This window comes from Erythrolamprus reginae, chromosome 6, assembly GCF_031021105.1.
Source record: "Erythrolamprus reginae isolate rEryReg1 chromosome 6, rEryReg1.hap1, whole genome shotgun sequence".
NCBI lineage: Eukaryota > Metazoa > Chordata > Lepidosauria > Squamata > Dipsadidae > Erythrolamprus > Erythrolamprus reginae.
The window spans coordinates 14,957,152-14,984,360 of record NC_091955.1 but is presented as its reverse complement, the minus strand read 5'-3'; the positions used below and the strand labels follow the sequence as shown (position 1 = coordinate 14,984,360).

General features: G+C 44.1%; 1 protein-coding gene across 4 annotated transcripts in view; it reads right to left on the bottom strand.

Annotated features, from left to right (window-relative positions):
• Positions 1–4,383: 4,383 nt before the first annotated feature.
• Positions 4,384–27,209, bottom strand: part of PACSIN2 (protein kinase C and casein kinase substrate in neurons 2) — a 67,290-nt gene continuing 44,464 nt past the window's right edge. Inside the window, exons 6-12 of one of the 4 annotated variants that reach the window (XM_070755300.1) lie at positions 26,842–27,017; positions 24,449–24,569; positions 19,701–19,822; positions 13,347–13,463; positions 12,594–12,790; positions 11,401–12,297; positions 4,384–5,514 (exon numbers count right to left, since the gene is read on the bottom strand). In XM_070755300.1, the coding sequence (XP_070611401.1) occupies positions 12,185–12,297; positions 12,594–12,790; positions 13,347–13,463; positions 19,701–19,822; positions 24,449–24,569; positions 26,842–27,017 (846 nt within the window). In that variant the 3' untranslated portion in view covers positions 4,384–5,514; positions 11,401–12,184. Of the gene's footprint in view, positions 5,519–11,400; positions 12,298–12,593; positions 12,791–13,346; positions 13,464–19,700; positions 19,823–24,448; positions 24,570–26,841; positions 27,018–27,209 lie in introns of all 4 variants that reach the window. The other 3 variants (XM_070755301.1, XM_070755302.1, XM_070755303.1) reach the window with 3 other exon arrangements.

Here is a 27,209-nt window from a genome sequence, read left to right as displayed (position 1 = left end):
GGGACGGAGGGGGAAAGCCAGAAAATTCGGCTTGCTCAGGGATAGGCGAAGTTGGCTCTTTCTTTGACTTGTGGGCTTCAATTCCCAGAATTCCTGCCTCAATTACGCTACCTCAGGAGTTCTGGGAGTTGAAGTTCTCACGTCATAAAAGAGCCAACTTTGCCTACCCCTGGCTTGGCTTATCTTGAGTGTTGGCAAGGTGGTTGGATCGATTTAGGTTGGGGAAGACCAGCAGAAAAACTCCCCGGGCAGTAGAGCAGGGGTCTCCAACCTTGGCCACTTTAAGACTTGTGGACTTCAACTCCCAGAGTTCCTCAGCCAGAAAAGCTGAAGATCTCGACAAGTTGAGGATCTCGACAAGATCCGGAAAGAGAGCAAAAGCTAGGTCGATTCCAGGCGAAGGATGTGAACAGGCTTCAGAGGCTCCTGGATTACCTTGAAAATCCTCTTCCCTGAAAGCAGTCATGGGCTGCTGCCCACAGGGAAGGGGAGGATGCAGTGGAGGTAGCAAAAATGGAGCTTACATATAGTAGATAATGCATATTTTTGAGTGCCTGTGTATAATATGTATATACACATATGGCATACAGTATATACATATAGGATTAAATAGCATATTATGGATGTTCACTGATACTTTGAGGCGAGGAGAGGCCAGGCGCCCTAACCCAAACCTTTGACATGAGTGGCGTCAAGTTGGCCATCTTTAAGCAAGTCACATGACCTTTGAGCCACCCTGTCACATGGTTGACAAGTCACTCTCACCCAGTCATGACAATTAAGCCACACCCACAAAATAAGCCACGCCTACAGTATGGTAGAAACAGAAGACTGATGCAGAAAAAGACCTCATGATCCATCTAGTCTGCCCTTATACTATTTTCTATATTTTATCTTAGGCATGTTTAAATTCAGTTACTGTGGATTTACCAACCACGTCTGCTGGAAGTTTGTTCCAAAGATCTACTCTTTCAGTAAAATAATATTTTCTCATGTTGCTTTTGGTAGTAAAAATTTTGTTGATCCTTCACTGCCTGAAAGAACTTGGGGTTGAGCTTTTGCAGGGATTGGAACTTAACGTACTCCTCGATTTACAACAGTTTGCTTAATGACAAAACCGGAGAGAGGGCGGATTGGGCGGGCGGGGGGCAGCGGCGAGAGGTCAGGGGCGCGAGGGGGCTGGAGGCACCGTGGGGAGGCGGGGGTGGCCGCGGCTCCCTTTCCTTCCACCCACGGGCTGGTAGGGGGATGGGGAGCGCACACGGTGCCTCTGCAATTTCGTCGCTCCCCGACCCCAACTCCAACGCCCGGCTCCTTGCGCGCCCTTGGAAAAGGGTGTGCGGGGGGGTATTTTGGGGTGCACGCATGCACGCGCGCGCAGCTTACAGAGAACAGTGCCTATGACTCCTGTCACTGTGAGATTAAATTTGGCAAATTTGTGGTCGGTTTATGCTACTATCCAAAGGTTCAGTAGCCCAATCCTACTGTAGTTCTCTGGAGACTAAGCAAACTAGATTGTTCAGCTGCTGAAGACCAGTCCTCAACTAGGCCTCTGGAGACCAGGTAGACCAATCTCGCCATCAGCTGCTGGAGTGCAACAAGCCATGGTCAAGCCACCAGGTTGCTTCCATTCTCACTGTTGTTGTTTTTTTGTCCTAGATCAGCATTTCTCAACCTTGATAGCTTGAAGATGTTTGGACTTCAACCCCCAGAATTCTCCAGCCAATATGGCTATCTGGGGAATTCTGGGAATTGAAGTCCGCACATCTTCAAGCTACCAAGATTGAGAAACTCTGCCCTAAATCATTCTGTTTGCGTAAGGAAATATCTTTGAAATGATGCAACAGGTTGTAGGTTACCTAGTATATTACTAAAATTCTCATGTCTGAATGAAATGGAGCGCTGTAGAGGAAAATGTTTTCAAGATACCTGAAATGGGCTAATTTATAGAATGTGCCCAAAATCCAGGACCCATGACTTGTGGAATTGAAATTTAGCAATTTTTATAGAACAGGACAAAAATCATTAAGCATTTGATGACATATAAAATGTTGTAAAACATTTTCTGTAGTCAACTCATGATGTTTTATCATGCTATAAAATTCAATATCAGCTACTCTCAAGGCAGACACATCTTTGAATATCACCTGAATTTTAAAGAACTTTACAAGTACATTAAAAACTCTTCCACTATTGAATTAAGCCTGATCACAACCGATCATGAAAATGGGGTTTTGCATGTACTGTAGAAGACTAAACGTGAAGCATTATTTGGTCTAGATCAGGACTGTCAAACTTGCAGTCCCCGGGGCTGGATGTGTCATGCGCTGGCCACACCCACCTCCTTTGGCAAAGGGGAAAAATGTCCCAATACATTTTCTGGAGACCTCACCTACAAAAAGATATTGATAAAATTGAAGAGGTCCAATGACGGGCTACAAAAATGGTGGAAGGTCTTAAGCATAAAACTTATCAGGAAAGACTTAATGAACTCAATCTGTATAGTATGGAGGACAGAAGGGAAAGGGGGGACATGATCGAAACATTTAAATATGTTAAAGGGTTAAATAAGGTTCAGGAGAGAAGTGTTTTTAATAGAAAAGAGAACACAAGAACAAGGGAGCACAATCTGAGGTTAGTTGGGGGGAAACATCAGAAGCAACGTGAGAAAATATTATTTTACTGAAAGAGTAGTAGATGCTTGGAACAAACTCTCAGCAGACGTGGTTGGTAAATCCACAGCAACTGAATTTAAACATACCTGGGATAAGCATCTATCCATCCTAAGATAAAATACAGGAAATAGTATAAGGGCAGACTAGATGGACCATGAGGTCTTTTTCTGCCATCAATCTTGTATGTTTATTTCTATGTTTCTAATACGGTCACATGACGTCGGGAGTTTGACACCCCTGGTCTAGACAGATGATTAGAAAGGGCAACGAACTGGTACTGAGACCAGAAGGAAAAGAAGTAAAGAAATCTGAGTGGGGAAATGAACAGAAAAGATCATGGAGGAGCAAGCTCCTACTAAATCCTAAATATGATACTTTCCAGAAGAAATGGAGTAATGATTTGGGAGTTGTTTGTGGTTTCTGCTTGAGAATCAGTTGCAGCTGTAGTGTTACCTAACTTTGGTAGGTAGACCAGGAATTCCTGCAGACTATAACCCTTGATTTGTGTCACTTCTAGAATATATTAATATTACAACAATGCTTCACATTAGCAGTACCCCATATATCAGTGATGGCGAACCTATGGCACGCATGCCACAGATGCCACATCTGCCGGCACGCAAGCCGTGGATGTAGTTTAGCTCCAGCGCGCATGTGCATGCCAGCCAACTGATTTTCACTTCATGCAGAGGCTCTGGGAGGGCAGTTTCGGTTTCCAAAGGGCCTTGGCGGGGGCATTTTCGCTCTCCCTAGGCTCTAGAGCAGTGTTTCCCAACCTTGGCAACTTGAAGATATTTGGACTTCAACTCCCAGAATTCCACAGCCAGTGAATGCTGGCTGGGGAATTCTGGGAGTTGAAATCCAAATATCTTCAAGTTGCCAAGGTTGGGAAACACTGCTCTAGGGAAACCTCTGGAACCTGGGGAGGGTGAAAAATAGGCCTATTGAGCCCACTGGAAGTAAGGAAATGGGCCATTTCCGACCTCCAGAGGGTCTCCTGGGGGGAGGGGAACTGTTTTCGCCCTCCCCAGACATTGAATTATGGATATGGTGTGGGCACTCATGTATGTGCAATACGGTGTACACATGCACTTTCGGCACCTGAGGTAAAAAAGGTTCCCCATCACTGCCATATGTGTTCTAAGATAGGGGTGCCAATTTCATTGAGGGCCGTACCAGTTCAGTGGTTGGCCTCGGAGGGCCAGGAGGGTATGGCCGAATGGATGGGTGTGGTCAACTAGTGGGAGTGGCCAGCTTGACACCATTTCCTGGGCGTAGCTGATTGGATGGGCGTGGTTGACTGAATGGGCGTGGTCAGCTTGACGCCACTCCACAAACTGCTGGCATGTTTCCTGTTCGCATTGGGTAGACCAGGCCGAAGCCACACTGGCCCAATGTTTCCTCTTTGTATTGGGTAGACTGGGCCGAAGTGACGCAGGCTGGCCTCATATATTTTCCAGGACAGCCCCGGAGGCCGAATCTGACCATATTACAGGCTGGATTCGGCCCATGGGCCTAGTATTTGACACCCCTGTTCTAAGGGAATTTTTCCCACACGAGCTGTTGTATTTGGTGCTTACTCAGACTAATCATTATGCATCCACTACCTTGAATAAATAAGTTTAATTTACCTCAATATATAATCCAGAGAATATATAAATACAGTGCTTATAATTAAAATAATATAGACCTTATGTGATACTAAAAATTTTGTTCAATTTTTTTATTTTTAAAATACCGTACTGTCAAAAATATTGTGGACTAATTCTTGACCCTTTATTCAAAATTCCCATTTCTGAACAATTATGCTGGAATACCAACACAACAGAGATCGAATACCCACTTAATATAATTAATCTTCAATATTAATAAATATGTAAATTTCCACAGACAAATGGAATAGTCAGGAAGCACTTACAGTATTTTCAATTTCAATTATCATTTCAATTACAGTGTGATTCCCTAAAACATCATTCTAGTGATAAGTTCTAAATTTTCTATAAAGCAACATTTTCAACAAGTTCACAATTTTGCTCTTTAAATTGCCTGCAAATCTATAGAGTTTGACACTTCTACAGCTGATCTGCAAACCAACCAGGTTTTTACAGTGTTTTGCTACAATAATCTACATTGGATTAATGTTAACTTTGGAATCACATTTGAATTAACAATTACAGGCCTTGAGAATAAAACCCAATATTATCATTTAAGGATTTAGATCACAGTATACTTTTGTTTTACTTTAGTCGCATTTCCTGTCAAGAGTCCAAAGGTATACAACGAACTCTAAACCCTCTGGTCCCAGTGCCAATTGCTGTAACAAACGGAGGACAAACTCACATTCTTCCAAGAGAGGATGTGAGTGTTCATGCAGACATTTGTGGGTAGGCGCAGATGGAATGATAACTAAAGTTGGTTAGAATATAATATGAAAGGGGAAACTGAGTTGTTATATCTTAAGAGGAATGCTACATTCACAGTAGAGAGGATGGAGCACAGCTTTAAATCTTCTACCTTATACTTAAATGTGTACGTATGAAACAAACAAATTTAAATATGCTTGCATTTTAAGTTGCTTTGCTTACTTTAAAAGCTGCGGTTAACTTTCCACTAAAGTTAATAAAACATTGATATTCTGGTGTCAGATTCAATCTGAAATCTAATGCATATACAATAGATTTTCTAATTAACACATGCTCCTTAATTTTAATATCAAATTATATATACATATAGACAACTTAAAGAGCATATCTGTAAAAAGGCAGTACATTTTCGTCTCTGGCTTGAAAAAATAAACCTCACGTTTAACTTTCCAAATCACATAAAAGACCCGTTGTACCTACCTGAACGGTCTTCTCGATGCACTGGAAGGAGAGTTCAGCATGGGTTATTAACCAATCCCATTGGTAGAGACTGAGTGAAAAATTTACATAAATTATTAGGCACCGCCCCCACACTGCTCCCATGAGCCCAGTTTTAAAAACGAAAAAACTATGTAAGAGGATAACCAAATTTTATTGCCAGAACATAACTATAACTCCCATCTCCGGCGACCCTTGAACTCAACATGCCGGGTGGGTTTGAACTCTCCTTCCAGTGCATCGAGAAGACCGTTCAGGTAGGTACAACGGGTCTTCTCCACTGCAGCTGGAAGGAGAGTCCAGCATGGGATATGCCAAAGTTTTAAGGTCCATGGGAGGGAGAAGGTCTTGAAAGGGACGTTGGAGATGCACAAACTCTCTGTAGAACACGCCTGCCGAATGCAGCCTCCGCTGAAGCAAACGAATCCAACTTATAATGTTTAATAAACGTAGATGGTGCTGCCCAGGTAGCTGCTCTACAAATGTCATCGATAGAAGCCTGCGTGGACCAGGCTGCCGATGCGGCTGCACTCCTGGTCGAGTGGGCCGTTAGTCCTGCTGGAACGGTGTGTCCACCCGCTCTATAGGCCTCCGTGATGCAATCCTTTAGCCACCGACTAATGGATTTGGCTGAGATTCCAAGTCCCATGTGATGTTGAGAGAAAGAGACAAACAGTTTCTCTGATTTCCTGAACGGTTCAGTTCGCCTAATATATATTTTTAAGGCTCTTCTGACATCCACCTTATGCCAACGTAGTTCGGAAGGGTGATTTCCATGTGTGCAAAAGTCCGGCAGGATCAACTCCTGCTGTCTATGAAACTGTGTATTCACCTTTGGAATAAAGGTGGGATCCAGACGGAGTACCACCCTGTCGGGATGGAATATACACAAATCCGGCCTCACAGAAAGGGCTGAAAGCTCGGAAACCCTGCGTGCCGACGTGATTGCCACTAGAAAGGCCGTTTTTATGGAAAGGATCCGTAGGGGAATCGTCCTTAATGGCTCAAAAGGTGGTTTCGTGAGCGCTTGTAGCACTAGTGTGAGGTCCCAAGATGGAAACCTCCTAACCGGAGGTGCGTGTTTGTTTGTAGCACCCCGAATGAAGTCTCTAACTAGCGGATGGTAGGCTAGGGATCGAGCTTCTGATGTCTGGACCATTGTGGCAAGTGCCGCTACCTGTCTCCTCAGGGTGTTGGGGGCTAATCCCCGATCTATCCCTGACTGGAGGAATTCCAATACCGTAATTACGGAAGCATCTCTGGGATTCCTGCCTGCCCTGTCGCAGAACCTGCAGAAGGCCGCCCATGACGCCTGGTAAATCCGAGAAGTTGAAGGGCGCCTTGCGGCCTGTATTGTGTCAATGACCTTCTCCGGCAACTCTAGATGTCTCAGTCTGTGCCGCTCAAGTGCCATACGGTTAGTTGTAGCCATTGGGGATCCGGATGTTGCAGGGACCCCTGGCTGAGGGAGATGACGTGGTCCGGAATCCTCCATGGTGGTGACCTGGACATAGCTGTCAAGTCGGCGAACCACGGACGACGTGGCCAATGCGGTGCTATCATCAGCACCTCCGCCCGCTCCCTCAGAATCTTCTCCACCACCCTTGGAATCAGGTTCACTGGAGGGAATGCGTAAAGCAGACCGGCTGGCCAAGGTGTCAGTAAGGCGTTGACCCCTTCCGCTCCCGGTTCCGGAAAGCGCGAGTAAAACCTCGGTGTCTGAGCGTTCTGCCGAGTAGCGAACAGGTCCACCGAGGGTTCCCCGAACTTGTGAGACATCTGTTGGAAGATTCCTGGATCCAACCTCCATTCTGATGGATCCAAGGTGGTCCTGCTGAGCCAGTCCGCCTGCGTGTTGATATCCCCAGCGATGTGTTCCGCAGACAGAGAGGCTAGATGTGCCTCGGCCCAGTTGAACAGCTCGTTGGACTCCTCCATAAGGCGTTGCGACCTCGTACCCCCTTGGTGGTTCAGGTGGGCTCTGGTCGCCACGTTGTCTGTTAAAATCAAGACATGCTTGTTCAGTACGAACGGTAGGAAGGTCCGAAGGGCTAAGTGGACTGCCCTGAGCTCGAGGAAGTTGATGTTTATGGGGCTTAAGTCTGTAGGTGTCCAGATGCCCTGCGCCATGTGATGTCCTATGTGCGCTCCCCAACCATAAAGACTTGCGTCTGTGGTAAGGATGACTTTGTCCTGCATGTGGAATGGCGATCCCTTGCGAATTGCCTGGGACTTCCACCATTTTAGGGACTCCTTGACCTCCCGAGGTAATTTGACCTGCCGATGGGAGTGGCTGACCTTTGTCCTCTGAGCTGGCAGTAAGAACCACTGCAAGGTCCGAATATGGTGTCTGGCCCACGGAACGATTCCGATGGCCGACACCAGGGTTCCCAGAACCTTTGAAAGTAACGATAGAGGAACCCTTCTGTGTTGGCTGAGGCTGGCGATGAGACGCTGGATGTTCTCTAGCCTCTCTGGGGAGAGTGACACCGTATTGGTTTGGGTGTCTATAATGGCCCCCAGATGTTGGAGCCTGGTTCTGGGTGTCAGTTGGCTCTTGTCCATGTTTATGGTGAAGCCATGGTCTTCCAGTGTTTGCATGGTCTGAACCAGATCCTGCCTCGCCTGCACTTGGGACCTGGACAAAATAATGATGTCGTCCAGGTATGCCATCAACCTTATGGCGTGCCCTCGCAGGTGGGCCGTCAGAGCATCCAGAAGCTTGGTAAAGGTTCGTGGGGCGGAGGAAAGGCCAAATGGCATAGCTCTGTACTGGAAGTGCACTCCCTCGGAGCAGAAGCGCAGGTATTTTCGGTGCTCCGGGTGTATGGGTACATGAAGATACGCCTCTTTCAAGTCGATAGACGTCAGAAGGTCGCGCGACCTGATTGAGGCTAGGATGGTCTGTAGGGAGTGCATATGAAATCTCCGGTATTTGATGAAAATGTTTAGTTGTTTGAGGTTGAGGATTAACCTGCAGCCTCCTGAGGTCTTGGGCACGATGAAGATCCTTGAATAGAAGCCTCTGCCCCTCTCCTGGGGCGGTACCGGTTCTATGGCCTGGATCTCCAGCAAATGTGAAATTTCCTCTTGTAGTTGTAGTCTCTTCCGAGGATCTCGGAGCGTTGGACAGTGTATAACTCGGTTGGGGGGTCGCCCAACGAACTCCAGCCGTAGACCTCCCGACACTGTGGCGATGACCCACTGATCGGAGGACGTGCTGCGCCAGGAGGTACTGAAGTGCTGCAGTTTCCCCCCGATTGGCAGCTGGCTGGGCAAGTCATTTGGATCGGCGGAAGCCTCGGTGGTTGCCCCCCCGAAAGGGCCGCCGGGATTGTTGGTATCCCCTGGGTCGGTCCTGAAACGACCCCCGGTCGCTTCTGTAGGTGTGCTGTGTGAATTGACCCTGGTTGAAGGGCCTTTGCTGCTGTGTCGTGTTGGCAGAGTTATCCCATCGCGGCTGTTGCCGCCTCGCATAAGGGGTGGACCTCCGATCCTGCCTTCTGCCCGACCTGGGAAGAACTTTCCTCTTGTCTTTGTCCTCCACGAGGACCTTGTTCAAGATATCGCCAAAGAGTGTCGCACCCTGGAATGGTGCCGATGCCAATCGCCACTTGGACTTCAGGTCCGCTGGCCAGTTCCTCAACCACAGCAAGCGACGGGCCGATAGGGCCGTGGCCATCCCCCTGCTGGAGAACTTGGCTGCGTGCAAGGTGGCGTCCGCGGAGAATTCAGCTGCCGCCTGCAACTTACTCAGATCCTGGCGAAGTCTGCCCTCGTCCGGGCCCAATCGAGATTGCATCTCCTGGAGCCACAGTAGGGATGCCCTATTCAGGAAGGATGCCGCTGCTGCTGCCCTGAATCCCCAGCTAGCCATCTGGTGGATCTTCCGCAGCAGTGTCTCCGCCTTCCTTTCCTCTGGTTTCAGGTTTTCTCCTGTCTCCGAGGGAACCAGGGCGCTGGAAACCAAGGTTACAACCGGTTCATCAATTGGGGGGTACTCGAGCAATTTTTCAACCTCCTCATCGAAGGTATAAAATTTGCGTTCTAAATTGGACGGTCCCTGGGCCGCTGCCGGGTACTGCCAAGGCTTCTTGACCCCTTCCACGAAGATATGCGAAGCTGGGAAATGGTCCGACTCGGGTTGGGGCTCCCTGAGGAGAGTAGCTGAGGTCTTGCCTGCCTCTTCAGCTGCTTTGGCCGCCCCAGGTAAGTTCATTACCTGCTTGGCCTTAAATAGCAGTGTTCGAAATAGATTTGGCTTAAACAAGCCTGCAGGGGTTGGTTGCTCTGGGGGGGCCTCATCCTCAGAAAAGTCATATTCTTTCTCACTGTCCTCCCCCAATAGTGGTTCTTCTGAAAGGGACCCCAAGCCCGAGGGGGGCGGTGCTGACCACACATTTCTTGGTGCTTGTGTTGGTACTGGGGCATACTGGTGGGCTCCAGTCGCTATGCCCTGCGAGTATACATTTGCAATTAAATCCTGCAAATCCGGTGGTATGTCTTGCCAAGTACCCGCCTGTGTCCTCAGCCCTGCCGCTGTGGGCGTGAACGTGGCTGATGGCCCCTGTGGATCTCTCCTGGGATGTCCTGATGACCCAGGCCTGGTCCATGAAGGGGCTGGAGAAGGGGGTACAGGTGGCATAGTGGTAAATGGTTGGTCTGGGGACCAGTCTTCCTGTCTAGCCCCAGATAGGCCAAGTGGTGACAAGGGAGTCATTGGGTCTGGTGTGAAGGCCTGCCTCTGAGTCAGAGGGACCGCTGCTGGGGAGCTATGCAAGGCCGCTTCCAACTTTTGCTCAAGGGCCTTGATGCGTTTTTCAGCCTCTTTGAGAGAAGAGGCTGAAGCAGGGGAATGCGAGGACTTGGACTTATCTTTAGCCTTCCCCTTAGGCTTGTCCTTTGGCCTGGCCGGGGATGTAGTCTTCTCGCTGCTAGGCTGGTCCTCCATGGTCAATTTAGCTCCTTTGTGACCCAAAGACTCCTCGGTAGCCAGAATAAATAGCTTCGTCACCAAATGCTGCTTTTAAAATGGCGTCTCGCCTCTCAGAGGCTCTGCGCCTGCGCCTTGAGGTCCATGGCCTCTTCGCGCCAAGCAGCTGCCGGAAGTCCATCCGGTTGGCGCCAATAGGGGAATCGCGCTCCAAGCGGCCCCAATATGGCGCTGCCCATGCCGCTCGCGGCTTCGCATGGCCGCCCCGGGCATCTGGCCGCTCTTCGCCGCGTCCCCGCCAAGCCGCAGCCGCTTCTTCGGCTTTTCGGCTGTTCCTGTGCATCGGCAACGGCGGGGGGGGCTTCCCAGCCCGTCAGACGCTTCAGCGTCCCTAGCGGCGGCTCGCGGCGGCTCGCGGCGGCGGCGGTCTCCTCGGCCGCCGAACAGCTGATGAGCGCTGCTCCGTCCTCCCGGAGCCTTTCCCCGAGCGCTCCTGAGCCTCCCAGTGGGGGGGGCGGACCCCCCCACCTTTGGCTCACAGCCCTGGTCTGGCCACGGAGGCCAGGGACCCCAGGCTGGGTGCTCCTTTTCGGGGAAGTTCCCTCGGAGGGAAGCGACCCCTGAGGAGAGCGTTGGGGATTGCTGCCCGCGGAGGGTAGCAACCCCATCTGTCCTCCTTGTCTTCGTTTCCTGTAAGGAGACAAAAGAAAAAAACATTAAACAGGTAAAAGACAGATTTATTACATATCATTGCTCCTAGAGCAAAACTCAGTACGTCTCTACACTGTGACTGAGTTTTTAAAACTGGGCTCATGGGAGCAGTGTGGGGGCGGTGCCTAATAATTTATGTAAATTTTTCACTCAGTCTCTACCAATGGGATTGGTTAATAACCCATGCTGGACTCTCCTTCCAGCTGCAGTGGAGAATCACCAACTTACAGAATGTAAGTTTTATAATTGTATACTGTTTTTATAATGACATTCTTGAAATATGGGGAAATCTTTACAATGTACATAATGTTGTCCCTAAGGAAATCAAGATTTCAAGTGTCAAAATAATATTCACCAAGAAAAACGAATCCTTAATATTTGCAGATAATTCTACTGGAATCTTTGCAATAGATACTGTAGTATATATGGCATTTTACACTATTAAGCCATGCTGACAGAATTTTAAAAAAATAAGAGTACAGGATTGAGAGGACAATACTTCTGAGTCATTATTTATGTAACAGCTAATGAAGTAGCAGAACATGCATGAAAAATGAAACGCTACATAACAAGTTTTTAAAATGCACTTTTCAGAGATTGCTAATAAATGCAGTGTTGCAGTTAAAAAAATGCCTAAATTTCAAATTACAAAGATCAAGTCACTATTGATTGAACCAAACTGGACTTAAGATAACATCCCTAATAAAGGAAATGAGGCACTGATTTAGCAAATTTTGGAGCAAAATTAAAAACTCATCATAAAATATGATTAAAAAATGAACGCTGTCATTTTCTTGCTGACTTTCTGCTATCTTTAAGATGCCAAACTTTTCTTAGGTTTCAGCCTGAAGCATTGGAGATTGCTGAAGGAACACATGAACCAATCAATTTAATTGCATTAAAAGATATATAGACAGATCAATAGATATATTTCAGTTCCTCTTATAATGAACCACAGGCATCTTGTTGATTGATAGTTATTATATCACGTTCAGAATTATTGGTCACTGGATTGGTTCTACATAATTTGCAGGATACAGCCCAACTTGTCCATTGTCTAGACGACCTTTGCACCATCCTTGTTCATCTTCATCTTCTACTTTAGTCAGTTCTTCTCCTGTGGGAGAGAGAAAAGTAATCCATTCATATACCAAAATGTGAAAAAAATGTTGCCTTTCTGCAATTATGGTCTTCACTATTTCCACTAGTAAATTTTATTTTACTAAGACAATCAAAAGCTTTTTGAATTCCTCTATTTTGTACCTGCAAATCTCCTACAAATTTGAGTGGGAAGACTAATATCTAGCAGCTGATTTCTAAAAAGTATTTCCGAAATGCAGGCACATCATAGACCTGCAGTTTCTTGCATTTCCAATGGTAGAAAAATATGTAATATGACCAGACAGGACCTACCAGTTTTAAAACTCAATTCATCATGGTCTTGGCCTTCATAATCATAGAGGGCTCGTACTCTCACTTCCATTGTAGGAGAAACATCTTCATCAAATGGATTAGATTCTCCTTGGGCATCATTGGATGAAAACGGATTGCTGGTTTCTTCATCAGACCATTCAGCCCCCAAACTCTGGTTTTTCTCATAGCTGCTAACGCTAAACACAAAGAATGCATTATTTTAGTTTGTTTTAGCAGAACTATTTGGCAAGAGCTGTAAATATGCCATTATTGCGGCCAACAAGGGCTCCTAGTTAATCATGAGATGTTTTGTTATTTCAAACAACCAGAGGAAAGTCAGTATTAACAACAGTGCACTGAGAAGCATATAGAATATGTGTATAAGTTGTTAACCAGCAGTTCAACACCAACACACTAGAAACATAATTTGTTTAAAGGAAAAATGTTACGTGATAAAGAGAGAGTCCTAAAGGAATGAATACAGTCAGTGGTAAAATCTAAATGTATACAGTCAGTGGTAAAATCCCAGCAATGGTTTCAAAACACATGGCCAAAGATCATATCTGTGGAATCAGTGAAGAAAAACCAGTCCGAAAATGAAACAAGAATAGGTTAGTCAAGTCTGAAAAAGGTTTGTAACTTCTGAGCAAGGATTTCATGCACACAATGGTTTTGAAGAAACCCAGAGTTGGAAAAACCCTGGATAGAGAAGTGTAAGCAAGACAAACAAGCTGAGAACAGTCTTTCACCAACTTTTTGATTTTATTGTCCTCCTTTTCACTGACAGTACTTCCAGAATCGTCTTCGTCTTCAAAGGGATTGTAACTTGACTGTACTGACTGCACTGTGTTACTCGGGACACTAAGGTTGCTATTTGGGAGGAAAAAAAGGGTTAAGGTGACACCCTATCATTTCAGGGAGCAGCCAACATATTTAAACAGGTAATAGCAGAAATATACGTTTGTTTATTTCTTGCATTTTATTTTATTTTTAAAAAATCTTTAATTCAAATTTTAACCGCAGCAAGAATCTTATATGCCCAGACTTGGAAACAGAAGCAAACACTTACCATATTAAACATTGTAATTAAAATAATGGACTACGCAGAAATGTATAAATTAACCATGGAATTGACGGCATTTTACCAAGTCTGGGGCAAATGGTATGACTGGCTGAAGAAAAAGAAAATCTTTCAATTAATCCAAAAAGAGAGTAATCCAATAAAATAACCTAATAGTATATGACAAACTCGTGCAAGATACTCTACCGGGGCGTTTGCCCAGGTTCGCCTGGTGCGCCAGTTGCGGCCCTATTTGGACCGGGAGTCATTGCTCACAGTCACTCATGCCCTCATCACCTCGAGGCTCGACTACTGTAACGCTCTCTACATGGGGCGACCTTTGAAAAGTGTTCGGAAACTTCAGATCGTGCAGAATGCAGCTGCGAGAGCAATTATGGGCCTTTCTAAGTACCGTATGCCCATATTACTCCAACACTCCGCAGTCTGCATTGGTTGCCGATCAGTTTCCGGTCACAATTCAAAGTGTTGGTTATGACCTATAAAGCCCTTCATGGCACCGGACCAGAATATCTTCGGGACCGCCTTCTGCCGCACGAATCCCAGCGACCGGTTAGGTCCCACAGAGTCAGCCTTCTTCGGGTCCCGTCGACTAAACAATGTCGTCTGGCGGGACCCAGTGGAAGAGCCTTCTCTGTGGTGGCTCCGACCCTCTGGAACCAGCTCCCCCCTGAGATTAGGATTGCCCCCACCCTCCTTGCCTTTCGTAAACTCCTTAAAACCCACCTCTGCCATCAGGCATGGGGGAACTAAAACATCTCCCCCTTGCCCATGTTGTTTGCTGTCTGATTGTGTGCTTGTTTTTTTATATATATTGGGATTGTTTTATGAATTTCTCAACTTAAAATTGTAATTGGATTGGTGGGCATTGGATTTGTCACTATGTACTGTTTTTTACTATTGTTGTGAGCCGCCCCGAGTCTGCGGAGAGGGGCGGCATATAAATCCAATAAATCTAATCTAATCTAATCTAATTGCTTATATAACACTGGAAAAACTTTAAAATTACAACCCTAATCAAATTAATAGAAATTTATAACTACTCTTTAAAAAAGGAACAACACTCCAACGATAAATACGGACTTTATGTCGTAAGGAAATGATACACCAGCTTATTGCTGGTTTTATCTTCTATCTTTCTTTTCAATCTATTCTCTTTTTTTTCCTTTCTCACTTTGCAGTTTTATTCCTTTTCTTTCTTCATCTCTTCTTTTTTTCTTTTTTTCTTCCCCTTTTTGCTCCTTTTCTCTCTTCCTCTCTAACTTTTCCTCTTTATTCTTTTCCCCTATGTAAGTATGTATACTATTTTAAAATTGCATATTCTAAAATTACACAAATTTATACCAATGTTTAAATTATCCTTTTGTTTTCTGTATTCCCTTCCCCCATTTATTTGTAATAAAGATTATATTTAAAAGAAAAAGAAAGAAAAGCTAAACTTTCCAAGTTAGCATGTCTGCCATCTTCCTTCTAAAGTGGACGTTTTTCTCATTTCTCCTCTGAAACAGTTTTTCTCAATTACAATGTTTTTAAAAAAAATAAATCGAGTCCAGTTTAGACATTGGAAGACAGTGAACAATGAACTGTAATATCTAATACAGTGATCCCGCGATTTTCGCGGGTTCAAACTTCGCAAAACGGCTATACCATGGTTTTTCAAAAAATATTAATTAAAAAATACTCCGCTTTTTTTTTCTATACCATGGTTTTTCCCACCCGATGACGTCATATGTCATCACCAAGAGTCACTTCTCTCTCTTTCTCTCTTTCCTCTGTCATTCTCTGCTTCAATCATTTTCTCATTTCTCTTTTTTTCTCCCCTTTTTTCTATCATTTCTCTCTCTCTCTCTACCTTCCACTCTCCCCCCTCTTGCTCTATCTCTCTCTCTTTCTCACTCTCTCTCTCCCTCTCTGTGAGAACGCCTGCCCCGCCTCTCCTGCAGCCCCCTCGCTGATAGCTGGGACGAAAGCGCTCTCAGCTAAGTGACTGCGAGAGGGGCGGGGTGGGCATTCTCAGAGCGGCTAGCGGCCGAATGAGGAGGATAAGAAGCTGTAGCCGCCAGCGCTGCTGCAGGAGGACCCGTGTCCCAAGAAAGCCGGTGAGAGGGGCGAATCGGGCGGGCAGGGGGTAGTGGTGAGGGGGCTGGAGGCGTAGGTGGGGCCGGGGGCGGCCGACATTCAAAACAATCTTTGCCGGCCTCCGCACTTTCGTCGCTCCCCGCCCCCAACTTCAAGCCCAGCTCCTTGCGCGACCTTGGAAAAGGGTGCGTGGGGGTAGTTTCTGGCTGTCCATAGCCAAAAATGGTGTTTTTACTTCCGCATCTCTACTTCCCCAAAATTAGACTTTCGCGGGCAGTCTGGGATCGTAACCCCCGCGAAAATCGAGGGATCACTGTATAGAAATAAACATGGTAAGCAATAAAAATGGAGAGATGCTTCAGGGGTATGAGTGCAGTTACCAACAACCCAAAAAGGTCCATTCCTCAGGTCTTATCATTTATAATATAAATGGAGCCAGCTACTTGGCTAATTTCATGCCAAGAAGGACCGATACAAAATTTAGCATTATGATTAATACCTTTTGGATCTTTTGAAAACAAATATTTGAAAGCATTTAAAAGTAGCCTCATAATGCAACAGTAATCGTAATCGTAATCGTAATAATAATAATAATAATAATAATAATAATAATAATAATAATAATAATTTATTAGATTTGTATGCCGCCCCTCTCTGAGGACTCGGAGCGGCTCACAACAATAATACAACATGTACAAATCTAATGTTAAAAAACAATTTAAAACCCATTATTATAAAAAAGAAAACAATCACACAATCTAACATACCATACATAAAACCATAGTAGCTGGGGGTATATTAATTTCCCCATGCCTGGCGACGTAGGTGGGTCTTCAGGAGCTTTCGAAAGGCAAGGAGGGTGGGGGAAGTCTTAATCTCTGGGGGGACTTGATTCCAGATGGCCAGGGCCACCACAGAGAAGGCTCTTCCCCTGGGTCCCGCCAGATGGCATTGTTTAGTCAACAGGACTCGGACCCGGAGTAATAGCACTTAAGACTTATATATTGCTTTATAGCCCTCTGTAAGCGGTTTACTGACTCAGCCTATTGCCCCCAACAATCTGGGTCCTCATTTTACCCACCTTGAAGAGATGAGATATGAACTGCAGAACTGCAGCTAGCAGTCAGCTGAAGTAGCCTGCAGTACTGCACTCTAACCACTGTGCCACTTCAGCTCTTACTCATTCTGCAAAGTTTCTATTGTTTTAATAGGACTTAACTCCCAAGGAAAACAGCAAAGGAAGTATGAAATTAAGAGAGAAAAGCATCCGGCAGTTCAACCCCTATCCTAATACAATTAGAATCATAAGGCTGGAAGAAATATTGGAGGTCTACTAGTCCAGGGCTCTCCAACCTTGGCAACTTTAAAGCTTGGAGGACTTCATCTCCCAGAATTCCTCAGTCAGCTTCGCTGGAACTCTGGGAGTTGGTCCCCAAGTCTTAAAGTTGTCAATGCTGGAGAGCCCCGGACTAGTCTGTTTTGTCTAAGGCAGGGGTGGGCAATTAACTTTGCCATGGGGCCGCGTGAGAAATTGGGATGGTTTTAGAGGGCCGGACTAATATAATTAACTCAGTTCTACCCAGTACTGTAAAGACCCAGACCCTGGCCTGACCTAAACACCCAGACCCACTCTACAGACCCCTAATTGTTTGCTTTACGGCAATATGGTGCACCACAGTCACTCCGCTGGAGTGTTTGCGTGGTTTCTGTGCTTGGCCGCTCCTGGTAGGAGGTCGGGGTCCGCTCCAGTGCGAAGATGAAAGAGCTCACCGCGTCTGCCGGGACTCCTCCGGTTCCTGCTTTCCTCATGATTCATCAGGAAAGCAGGAACCGGAGGAGTCCCAGCAGACGCGGTGAGCTCTTTCATCCTCGCACTGGAGCGGACCCCGACCTCTGTGGACCGGTGACATATAGCAGGTGGGCCGGTCACAGACAGCGGGTGGGCCGGATGCGGCCCACGGGCCGCCCCTTGCCCAGGTCTGGTCTAAGGCAAGAAACCTTATACCCATGATGGCGAACCTATGGCATGTGTGTCACAGTGGCACACGGAGCCATATTTGAAGATACGCGAGGCATTGTCCTATGTCAGCTCCAGGGTGCATGTATGTGCTGGTCAGTTGATTTTCAGCCTTCTGAAGGGCCGGATAGACCATTTTTGCCCTCCTCAAAATCTTTGGAGCCTATAGATGGCAAAAAACGGACCTAATGGGCCTGCCGGAAATTCAGAAATGAACTTCTGATAGGCCTGTTGGGCTGTTTTTTGCCCTCACCAGGCTTCAGGAAAGCCTCCTGAAGCCTGGGGAGGTAGAAAAATGGCCCAATGGCCCTACCTGGAGTCCAGAGGCTTCAGTGAGGCCTGCATGCATGCACGAGGGAGCAGTGGGGGAGGCTTGTGTATGCATTCACAGGGGAAAGTATTGCATTATGGGTGTGGGCACGTGCGCGTACGCTATCACACGTTCGTCCACCCTTTTGACACCTGAGCAAAAAAAGGTTCGCCATCACTGCCTTATATCATTCTGGACAAAAAGTTGTCCAATCTTTTCTTGAAAACTTCCAGTGATGGAGCAGCCATAATTTCTGGAGGCAACACCATTGGTTCATTGCTTTCACTGCCAGGAAGATTCAACTTAGTTGCAGGTAGGATCTCTCTTTTAACGAGCTTCCAACCTTTGCTTCACATCATAAGAGAATACAGTGTTCCCTCGATTTTCGCGGGTTCGAACTTCGCAAAAAGTCTATACCAGGGTTTTTCAAAAATATTAATGAAAAAATACTTTGCGGGTTTTTTCCCTATACCAGTTTTTCCCGCCCGATGACGTCATGTGTCATCACCAAACTTTCATCCGACTTTAATAAATGTTTTTTTAAATAAACTTTAATAAATAAACATGGTGAGTAATGGTCTTAACGGTTGCTAAGGGAATGGGAAATTGCACTTTAGGTGTTTAAAGTGTTAAGCGAAGGCTTGTGATACTGTTCATAGCCAAAAATAGTGTATTTACTTCCGCATCTCTACTTCGCGGTAATTCGACTTTCGCGGGCAGTCTCGGAACGCATCCCCCGCGAAAATCGAGGGAACACTGTAAAATGAAATTGAAGAAACCTGACTTAAAGGAAACTTTTACGTGAAAGAAACACCGCTTGTTAAATGCAATGTTAATATATCAGGGCATTTTTCAACGTAGTTGAATATATGCTGATGTACTGAAGGACAGCACAAAATCGAAAGTCGTTTGAGAACATTAACAAAACGTTGAGGCTCTGTATTGTACAAGGCATTTTAGACCAGAAACACATTTGTTATGAAAGTTAAATAATCACTTAAACTTTAATGAGCCCCAAATTAATTGGAAAAGAAAATGATTCCCCAGAGATATCAGTAAATTTTGCTTAGCCAGCTGCATAAATCCTAACATATTAAGTGGGATACTCTTGGCAGAATTTCTATATATTGGCAAGATCTGGAATAATTATCAGGAGTCACACAAGAATGATGGCCCTTGAATTTCCCTTATCATTTTACACAAATTGATATAATATTAAAACAAATAATAATTAATTAATGTAGAAGAAACAAGCATTTCAAAAAAAAATTGAATCTGGGGCTACAAAGCTTGGGATAAAAGCTTGATTTGGCAAGATATAGTGTGCTACTGTTCATCCACCACTAATCTCGCAGTATAAGAAATAATTTTCCTTTGTCACAGTTACAGCCAATTACAGCTGTTGTCTCTTTTGTGTCTTGGCTACAAATCATGCTTGGACTATTACCATCAAGTTTAATGCAAGAATGTCCATGTAATCTTAAGATTATTTCCCATTTTTCTCTGAGATGGTAGAACTTAAAACCCCAATTCTTCCAACTGATCCAGTTTTGAAATATTCCATATATTTGCACACCCCGATTTGAAGCTAGAGTAAATAATTTTTTTTTAAAAATCACCTACCTGCTATTTTTTTGCGGTGACTGCTGATCCCCCGTTTGGTTAATATTGGTCAAAGTCACACCATCTGTTGCCTTTTTTTTCTCCCTTCTACTTAAAGAACGGTTCAGATCAGCTGACCAGTCCTATTACAAAAAAAAAACCACAAAAAAGTTTGAAGAAATTTGCTATCGGAGAACATCAGCCAACCAAGGCTTGGAGGTCTCCATTATATCTAAATACAATATGGTAAGATCTATAAAGGTAAAATTCCTTCTTAATTCCCGTCTTGCTTTTAACTAAAGATAAATGTCTTTAATTGTGAGAGAGATCCTAAAGAGAAGCAACTTACAATGCTACAAAATGAGTTTGAAATATTTCACTTGGGACACCCAGTAGACGAAAGATGTAACATATTTTGCCTCTTCAAGCAGTAGTTCAATTTAAGTACTCATCTGAATTGTGTCTATTTTCAGTTTCCAAATTTCTAGCCTACTCAAATTCGTGGTTTGTCAATTGAGAAACATTAAGGATCCGTGTCTATGGTTGAGAACAATGGTTTCAAGTCCAAGACCTGCAGGCTGGATCCGGCCCATGGGATTATTATTATTATTATTTATTAGATTTGTATGCCACCCCTCTCCGTAGACTCGGGGCGGCTCACAACAGTGATAAAAACAATACATAATGACAAATCTAATAATTAGAATCTAAAATAACAGTAGTACATTTAAAAGTCTAAAAAGCAAGGAACCCCAATATAAAAAACATACATAGAGTCATATCATGCACAAAAACTACATAGGCAGGGGGAGATGTCTCAGTTCCCCCACGCTTGACGACAGAGGTGGGTTTTAAGAAGTTTACGAAAGGCAAGGAGGTTGGGGGCAGTTCTAATCTCTGGAGGGAGCTGATTCCAGAGGGTCAGAGCCGCCACAGAGAAGGCTCTTCCACCGGGTTCCGCCAGATGACATTTAGTCGACGGGACCTGGAGAAGACCAACTCTGTGGGACCTAACCGGCCACTGGGATTCATGCGGCAGAAGACGGTCTCGCAGATGCTTAACTCTGGCCCACAGGGCCGGCCTGGAAATAGCAAAGGACCGGCCCACAGTGCCTCTGGTAGCCCAAATGGGTCATTGGGGGGGGGGACATGCGCAATCCCCTTGGGCCCTGTTTTCAGCCTGGACGGCCTCCTGCAGCACTTTGCTTGCCAAAATGGGGCACACGAGGCCAGGCCACACACCACTTTGGGCAAACAAGTGCTGCAGAAGGCCATCCAGGCCTAAAATGGGGCACGGTGCATGCAGTACAACCACCCCCTCCCCATTTTGGCAGCAAAGTGCTGGAGAGGCCATCCATCCATAAGAACATAAGAAGAGCCATGCTGAATCAGGCCAAAGCCCGTCGAGTCCAGCATTCTGTGTCACACAGTGGCCCACCAATTGTCCTTGAGGATCTTGAGCAGAAAGAGAAGGCAAGACCCTCCCTTTCCCCTGACCCCCAACAAATGGTACTCAAGGGAATCCTGCCTGCCCCAACCAACATAGAGGCGGCACATGGACATCCATTTCAATAACCATCCGGTTTCCCCCGTCCCCCAACTGGCCCGTGGAGGGGAACTACAATGTTGATCCAGCCGTTAAAGAAAACCAGTTTGACACCTATGGTTTAGAACAGAGATCTTCAAATTGAGCAACTTTAAGACTATGCTAGCTGGGGAATTCTGGGAGTTGAAGTCCACAAGTCTTAAAGTTGCCAAGTTTGGGGACCCCTAATTTAGAAGAACAAGTGAAAGCACCAGTTACCCCAATGCTTTTCTACATTTATTTCATATTACCTTAACCCAGTGTTTTTCAACCAGTGTGCTGCGGCACACTAGTGTGCCATGAGACATGGTCAGGTGTGCCATGGGGAAATTAAACATGGGTCCCCAAACTACCATTCCTGCCAGGATCTCCCTTTTGTGTTCATCAAAACAGGCCCAGGTTTCACACTAAGTGAGTATAAATACATTTAGAAACTATATTATTAACTATATTAACTTTAATAGGAAAGTGAACACAAAAACAAGGGGACACAATCTGAAGTTAGTTGGGGGAAAGATCAAAGGCAACATGAGAAAATATTATTTCACTGAAAGAGTCGTAGATGCTTGGAACAAACTGCCAGCAGACGTGGTTGGTAAATCCACAGTAACTGAATTTAAACATGCCTGGGATAAACATATATCCATTGTAAGATAAAATACAGGAAATAGTATAAGGGCAGACTAGATGGACCAGGAGGTCTTTTTCTGCCGTCAGTCTTCTATGTTTCTATGTTTCTTCTATATGTATAATATGTATTGTGTTAGAGTGTCATTTTGTGTCATTTTGGTTGGTGGTGTGCCCCAGGATTTTGTAAATGTAAAAAATGTGCCGCGGCTCAAAAAAGGTTGAAAATCACTGCCTTAACCCCTATCCTGTACTTCTCCTACAAAACATGAAATAAATACTATTCCCTTAACATACCAGGTATGCACTGAATCATATAATCAGAACCAAGGACTCAAGGTTCAGAACGATCTCTGGCATTTAGTATAATTTAAGTTTAGGCATAAAAAATGTGTATGTGTACATCTTTTGACCTGTATCGCATCTTCTTATGTATCACGTCTTTTCAAAAAATACTGGCAGAAGAGTTTGTTCCCATCTGCCACAATAGGGGGCAGATGGCTGGTTTTGGTTCTTAATGTCTTAAATCATAAACCAATGTTATGATTTGGGGAGCCTGCATCTAAAATTAAATAAGTAACTCTATATGAAATGAATCACAACAGAAGGAAATTGAAAAAGTATATCTAAAATGGAATATGATGCAGTGGGTTTTGATGATGATTTATGAAGTTTATATAAGAAAATTAAAATATTGTTCGACATAAAGTTAAAACTTACTTCATCCTTGTCGCATGAAAAGCAAATAAAACAATTGTTAGAAAAAATTTATATTTTATTGTAACTCATTTTAAAACTTTTATCTGTTTGTTTTTACAAAAGCTTGCTGTTTATGACATTTGAAATAAATGGGAAAATACAAAGATTAAAAAGTACAACACATGAGATTAAAAGCTACATTATCCCATTTGTAACAAATGCAATAGCATATTAATTCTTCATAATTAGATGGAACACTAAACACTTTTATTTATTTACAATGTATCATATGTCTACTAATTAGAATTAAAAAGTAGCGCTATATACTGGATTTTATCACTGATAAACAATTAACATTATACCCAATTTCTTTTGCATATTATTTTACCAATATCCTCTGCTCAAGCGTGTTTCCTCAATCAAATTCTAGATCATTTCACAGCTTTGCTATAACATCCGTATAATTTAAGGCTGCAGTCTGATTTTATTGGTCACCAAGCAGAGTACACTGAGAAAAGCACTATATTTATCTGTCAAAATGCTCCATAATTTAAGACAATCTTCTCACCCCCAAAAGCAGCATTAGACAAACAAACCTTTAAATATACACAAATATCTTGTTCTGTATACCCTGGGTGATTCTTTCTACGCCCCCAAATAAACATGTGCCTATATAAATAAAATAGTGCGTATAAAATATCCTTCATATCAGGCTTAAATCCCAGGAACTTCAAGGCTAAATTTTGTTTTATGCATTTATGTCTTTTAGATTTGTTGAGGCCACTCAATTCTAAAAAGAATCTGGGCACGTTACTTTCATTGTATCTACTATAGGTGAGTAATCCTCTGCTTATGATGCCAATAAGAACAGGAATTGCTCTCACTAAGCAACTCTGCCATAAAATGCATTTGATTGCATTGCTCACAGCGATCATCTTTTCCAATTCTATGATTCTGGCTCCAATGCTGCCTGCTGTGATATTTTTTTAAATTTCCAAATCTATACCGTGAACTTTCATAAAAGTCTCCCCATCCTAGAATTGACCAGGACCAATTCTGTTTTCTAGTTTCAAGTTCAATTAAATTACATTTATCAAGGCTTTAATTCAAAGCTGTCTCCCTATTTTAATTCCTGGATTTCTGGAACGGGGGAAGAATATGTATTCTACCTTCAAGAAAAGATGAAATTATTATTATTTAATTATTTATTAGATTTGTATGCCGCCCCTCTCTGCAGACTCGGGGCAGCTAACAACAATGATAAAAACAACATGTAACAATCCAGTTTAATAAAACAACTAAAAACCCTTATTATAAAAACCAAATATACCATGCATAACTTGTAATGGCCTAGGGGAAGGAATATCTTAACTCCCCCATGCCTGGCGACAAAGGTGGGTCTTGAGTAATTTGCGAAAGAGAAGGAGGGTAGGGGCCGTTATAATCTCTGGGGGGAGTTGATTCCAGAGGGCCGGGGCCGCCACAGAGAAGGCTCTTCCCCTGGGGCCCGCCAAACGACGTTGTTTGGTCGACGGGACCCGGAGAAGGCCAACTCTGTGGGACCTTATCGGCCGCTGGGATTTGTGCGGTAGAAGGCAGTTCCGGATGTATTCTGGCCCAATGCCATGTAGGGCTTTAAAGGTCATTATCAACATGTTCCCGGTTCCCTCGTACCTGTCGGTCGTAGGAGAGCCAGTTGCAAAGGGAGCGCGAGAAGGGTTTGTGCATGCTCAGACAGTAAAAAAAACCAAAATGGCAGCATCCAGGAAAGGGGGGCGGAGCCTTGTGCTCCCTTGCGCTTTACAAGAGAAACTTCAATCAACTGTAAGAAAGACCACAAGCCAAGTAAAGCCTTTACCTCAAACTGGGGCCAGTTCATAGACATGCCGGGTCCATGATTAGCTCTGAACCACCTTAGATCTTCAACAGCGTCCGCTGCTTTAACGCTCTGCTCCATGTCACGATAAATAATTTTATAGCTGCAAGAAGAACATTTTTACAAATTATTACAAGCTCCAGTTGGAAGAACGGGGAAAATCCTTAGTTTGCCTAAGGGTCATTTTAGAATATTTACAAATAAGAAAATTTCCCTATTTTTTCCTAACACTAAATAACTTCAATTTATATGAAAAAAGTAATTGAACGAACATGCCAAGCCAAAAATAAAATACATCTAATTAAAATGTTGGAAGCATCAGAAAAAAAGTACATTATTGGTTCAATTTATATAGCAAATATACAATTTTAAAGTTTATTTATTTATTCATTCGATTTTTATGACGCCCTTCTCCTTAGATTCAGGGCGGCTTACAACATGTAAGCAATAGCACTTTTTAACAGAGCCAGCATATTGCCTCCACAATCCGGGTCCTCATTTTATCCACCTCGGAAGGATGGAAGGCTGAGTCAACCTTGGGTCGGTGATGAGATTTGAACCGCTGACCTAGTCAGCTTCAGTGGCCTGCAATACAGCACTCTACCTGCTGCGCCACCCCGGCTCATACCAAAGTACCCAGGTCATTCATACCAAAATACACAGCTCATTCATAAGTATCGACAATACGATTATGCAAATTTATACAGCTATGGACAAGAGAGGTACCCAAGGGAATCTGGTTCAGCAGCCCTTTTTCAATTCTTGTCTTTCAACTACTTTGTGAGCTCAAGTGATCTTTAACATTCAAAATAGAAAGCTAAACAGAACGCCTTTAAAGCAGGTCTCACAATGACATTCACGGAAATTAGATATATTTACTATTTACATACAGTATAAAGTAAAAAAACTTTATAAATTTACTATATATACAGTATATATACTGTTTATGTATGGTATGTTATGTGCATGTTTTTTAAATTATGGGTTTTTAGCTTTCTAATTATTGAATTTGTATCATATATTGTTTTCTGTTGTTGTTGTGAGCCGCCCCGAGTCTGCGGAGAGGGGCGGCATACAAATTTAATAAATAAATATATTCTATACCAGTGATGGTGAACCTATAGCACGGGTGCCACAGGTGGCACGTGGAGCCATATCTGCTGGCACGCATATTTGCCCTCCCTAGGCTCCGGAGAAGCTTATGCCGACAGGCCTGGCGCCGTGAGCAATAGTTCCATTCCGGCCAGTAGTAAGAATGAGGGATTATTGATTTGTTTTTATACTGGGTCTTATTTTTATTTATCTTAACTTTTTAACTGTATTGCACTATTTTTATCTTAGCTTACATTTTATTCTTGTAAGCCGTCCTGAGTCCACAAGGAGAAGGGCGGCCAATAAATCAAATAAATCAAATAAATCAAATCAAATAAATCAAATCAAATCAAATCAAATCAATCCAAATCAATCCAATCAATCCAATCCAATCAATCAAACAAACAGGGAAAGTGATCCAGCAAAACTATAGTTTAGGGCAGGGCTGTCAAACTCACGGCCCATAGGTTGGATGCGTCACATGCTGGCCACACCCATGCCTGGATTAGCGATGGGGGGGGGGAGTCCAAATACGTCATGTAACTGTGATGAAAGCAATTTGACACCCCTGGTTTAGGGCTTTAAACACAAAGTGCTGCCCCGAAGCAGAACAGGTACAAAATATACATTGTATTCTTGACAAATACTGTAAATGTGCAGCTGCATTTTGGGAGGGGGGGAAAAACCCCTGGTACTTCAAAACTTTTTTTTAAAAAGGATTTATTTATTTATTATTTATTTATTATTTGGATTTGTATGCCGCCCCTCTCCGAAGACTCGGGGCGGCTCACAACAAGTGTAAAACAAATCATAAATAATTCAATTAATTAAAATATTTAAAGATTTAAAAAACCCCATATACCAACAGACACACACACAGGCATACCATGTACAAATTAAATGTGCCCAGGGGGAGATGTTCAGTTTCCCCATGCCTGACGGCAAAGGTGGGTTTTGAGGAGTTTACGGAAGGCAGGAAGAGTAGGGGCAGTTCTGATCTCCGGGGGGAGTTGGTTCCAGAGAGTCGGTGCCGCCACAGAGAAGGCTCTTCCCCTGGGGCCCGCCAACCGACATTGTTTAGTTGACGGGACCCGGAGGAGGCCCACTCTGTGGGACCTAATCGGTCGCTGGGATTCGTGCGGCAGAAGGCGGTCTCGGAGATATTCTGGTCCAATGCCATGAAGGGCTTTAAAGGTCATAACCAACACTTTGAATTGTGACCGGAAACTGATCGGCAGCCAATGCTACTTCTCTCGTGCAGCACCCTCCAACTTAATTCTTACCTTGGAAGGGTAGACAAGTCAAGATGTTTCTGAACTTCTAGCAACACTTCCCGGAAGAAACGGAGACGTTTTTCCTCAAACTGCTGGCACTGTTCAAACACCTGCTCCATGTTCTCCATATACTGAGGGGTAGTGGTGTCCAGCTCTTTAAGAGACTTTTCATACTTTTCTTTTGTCTTTAAAAGGGAAGTACATCAAGTTATCAATATGAATATATAATTTTCCAATGGCTATATAATTTGACAATGGTATTTTGGTTATTTAATTCAATTCAATTTATTAGATTTATACGCCGCCCCTCTCCGAAGACTCGGGGCGTCTCACAACAACAATAAAAACAATTTTCTAGCGAAAACAAATCTAATATT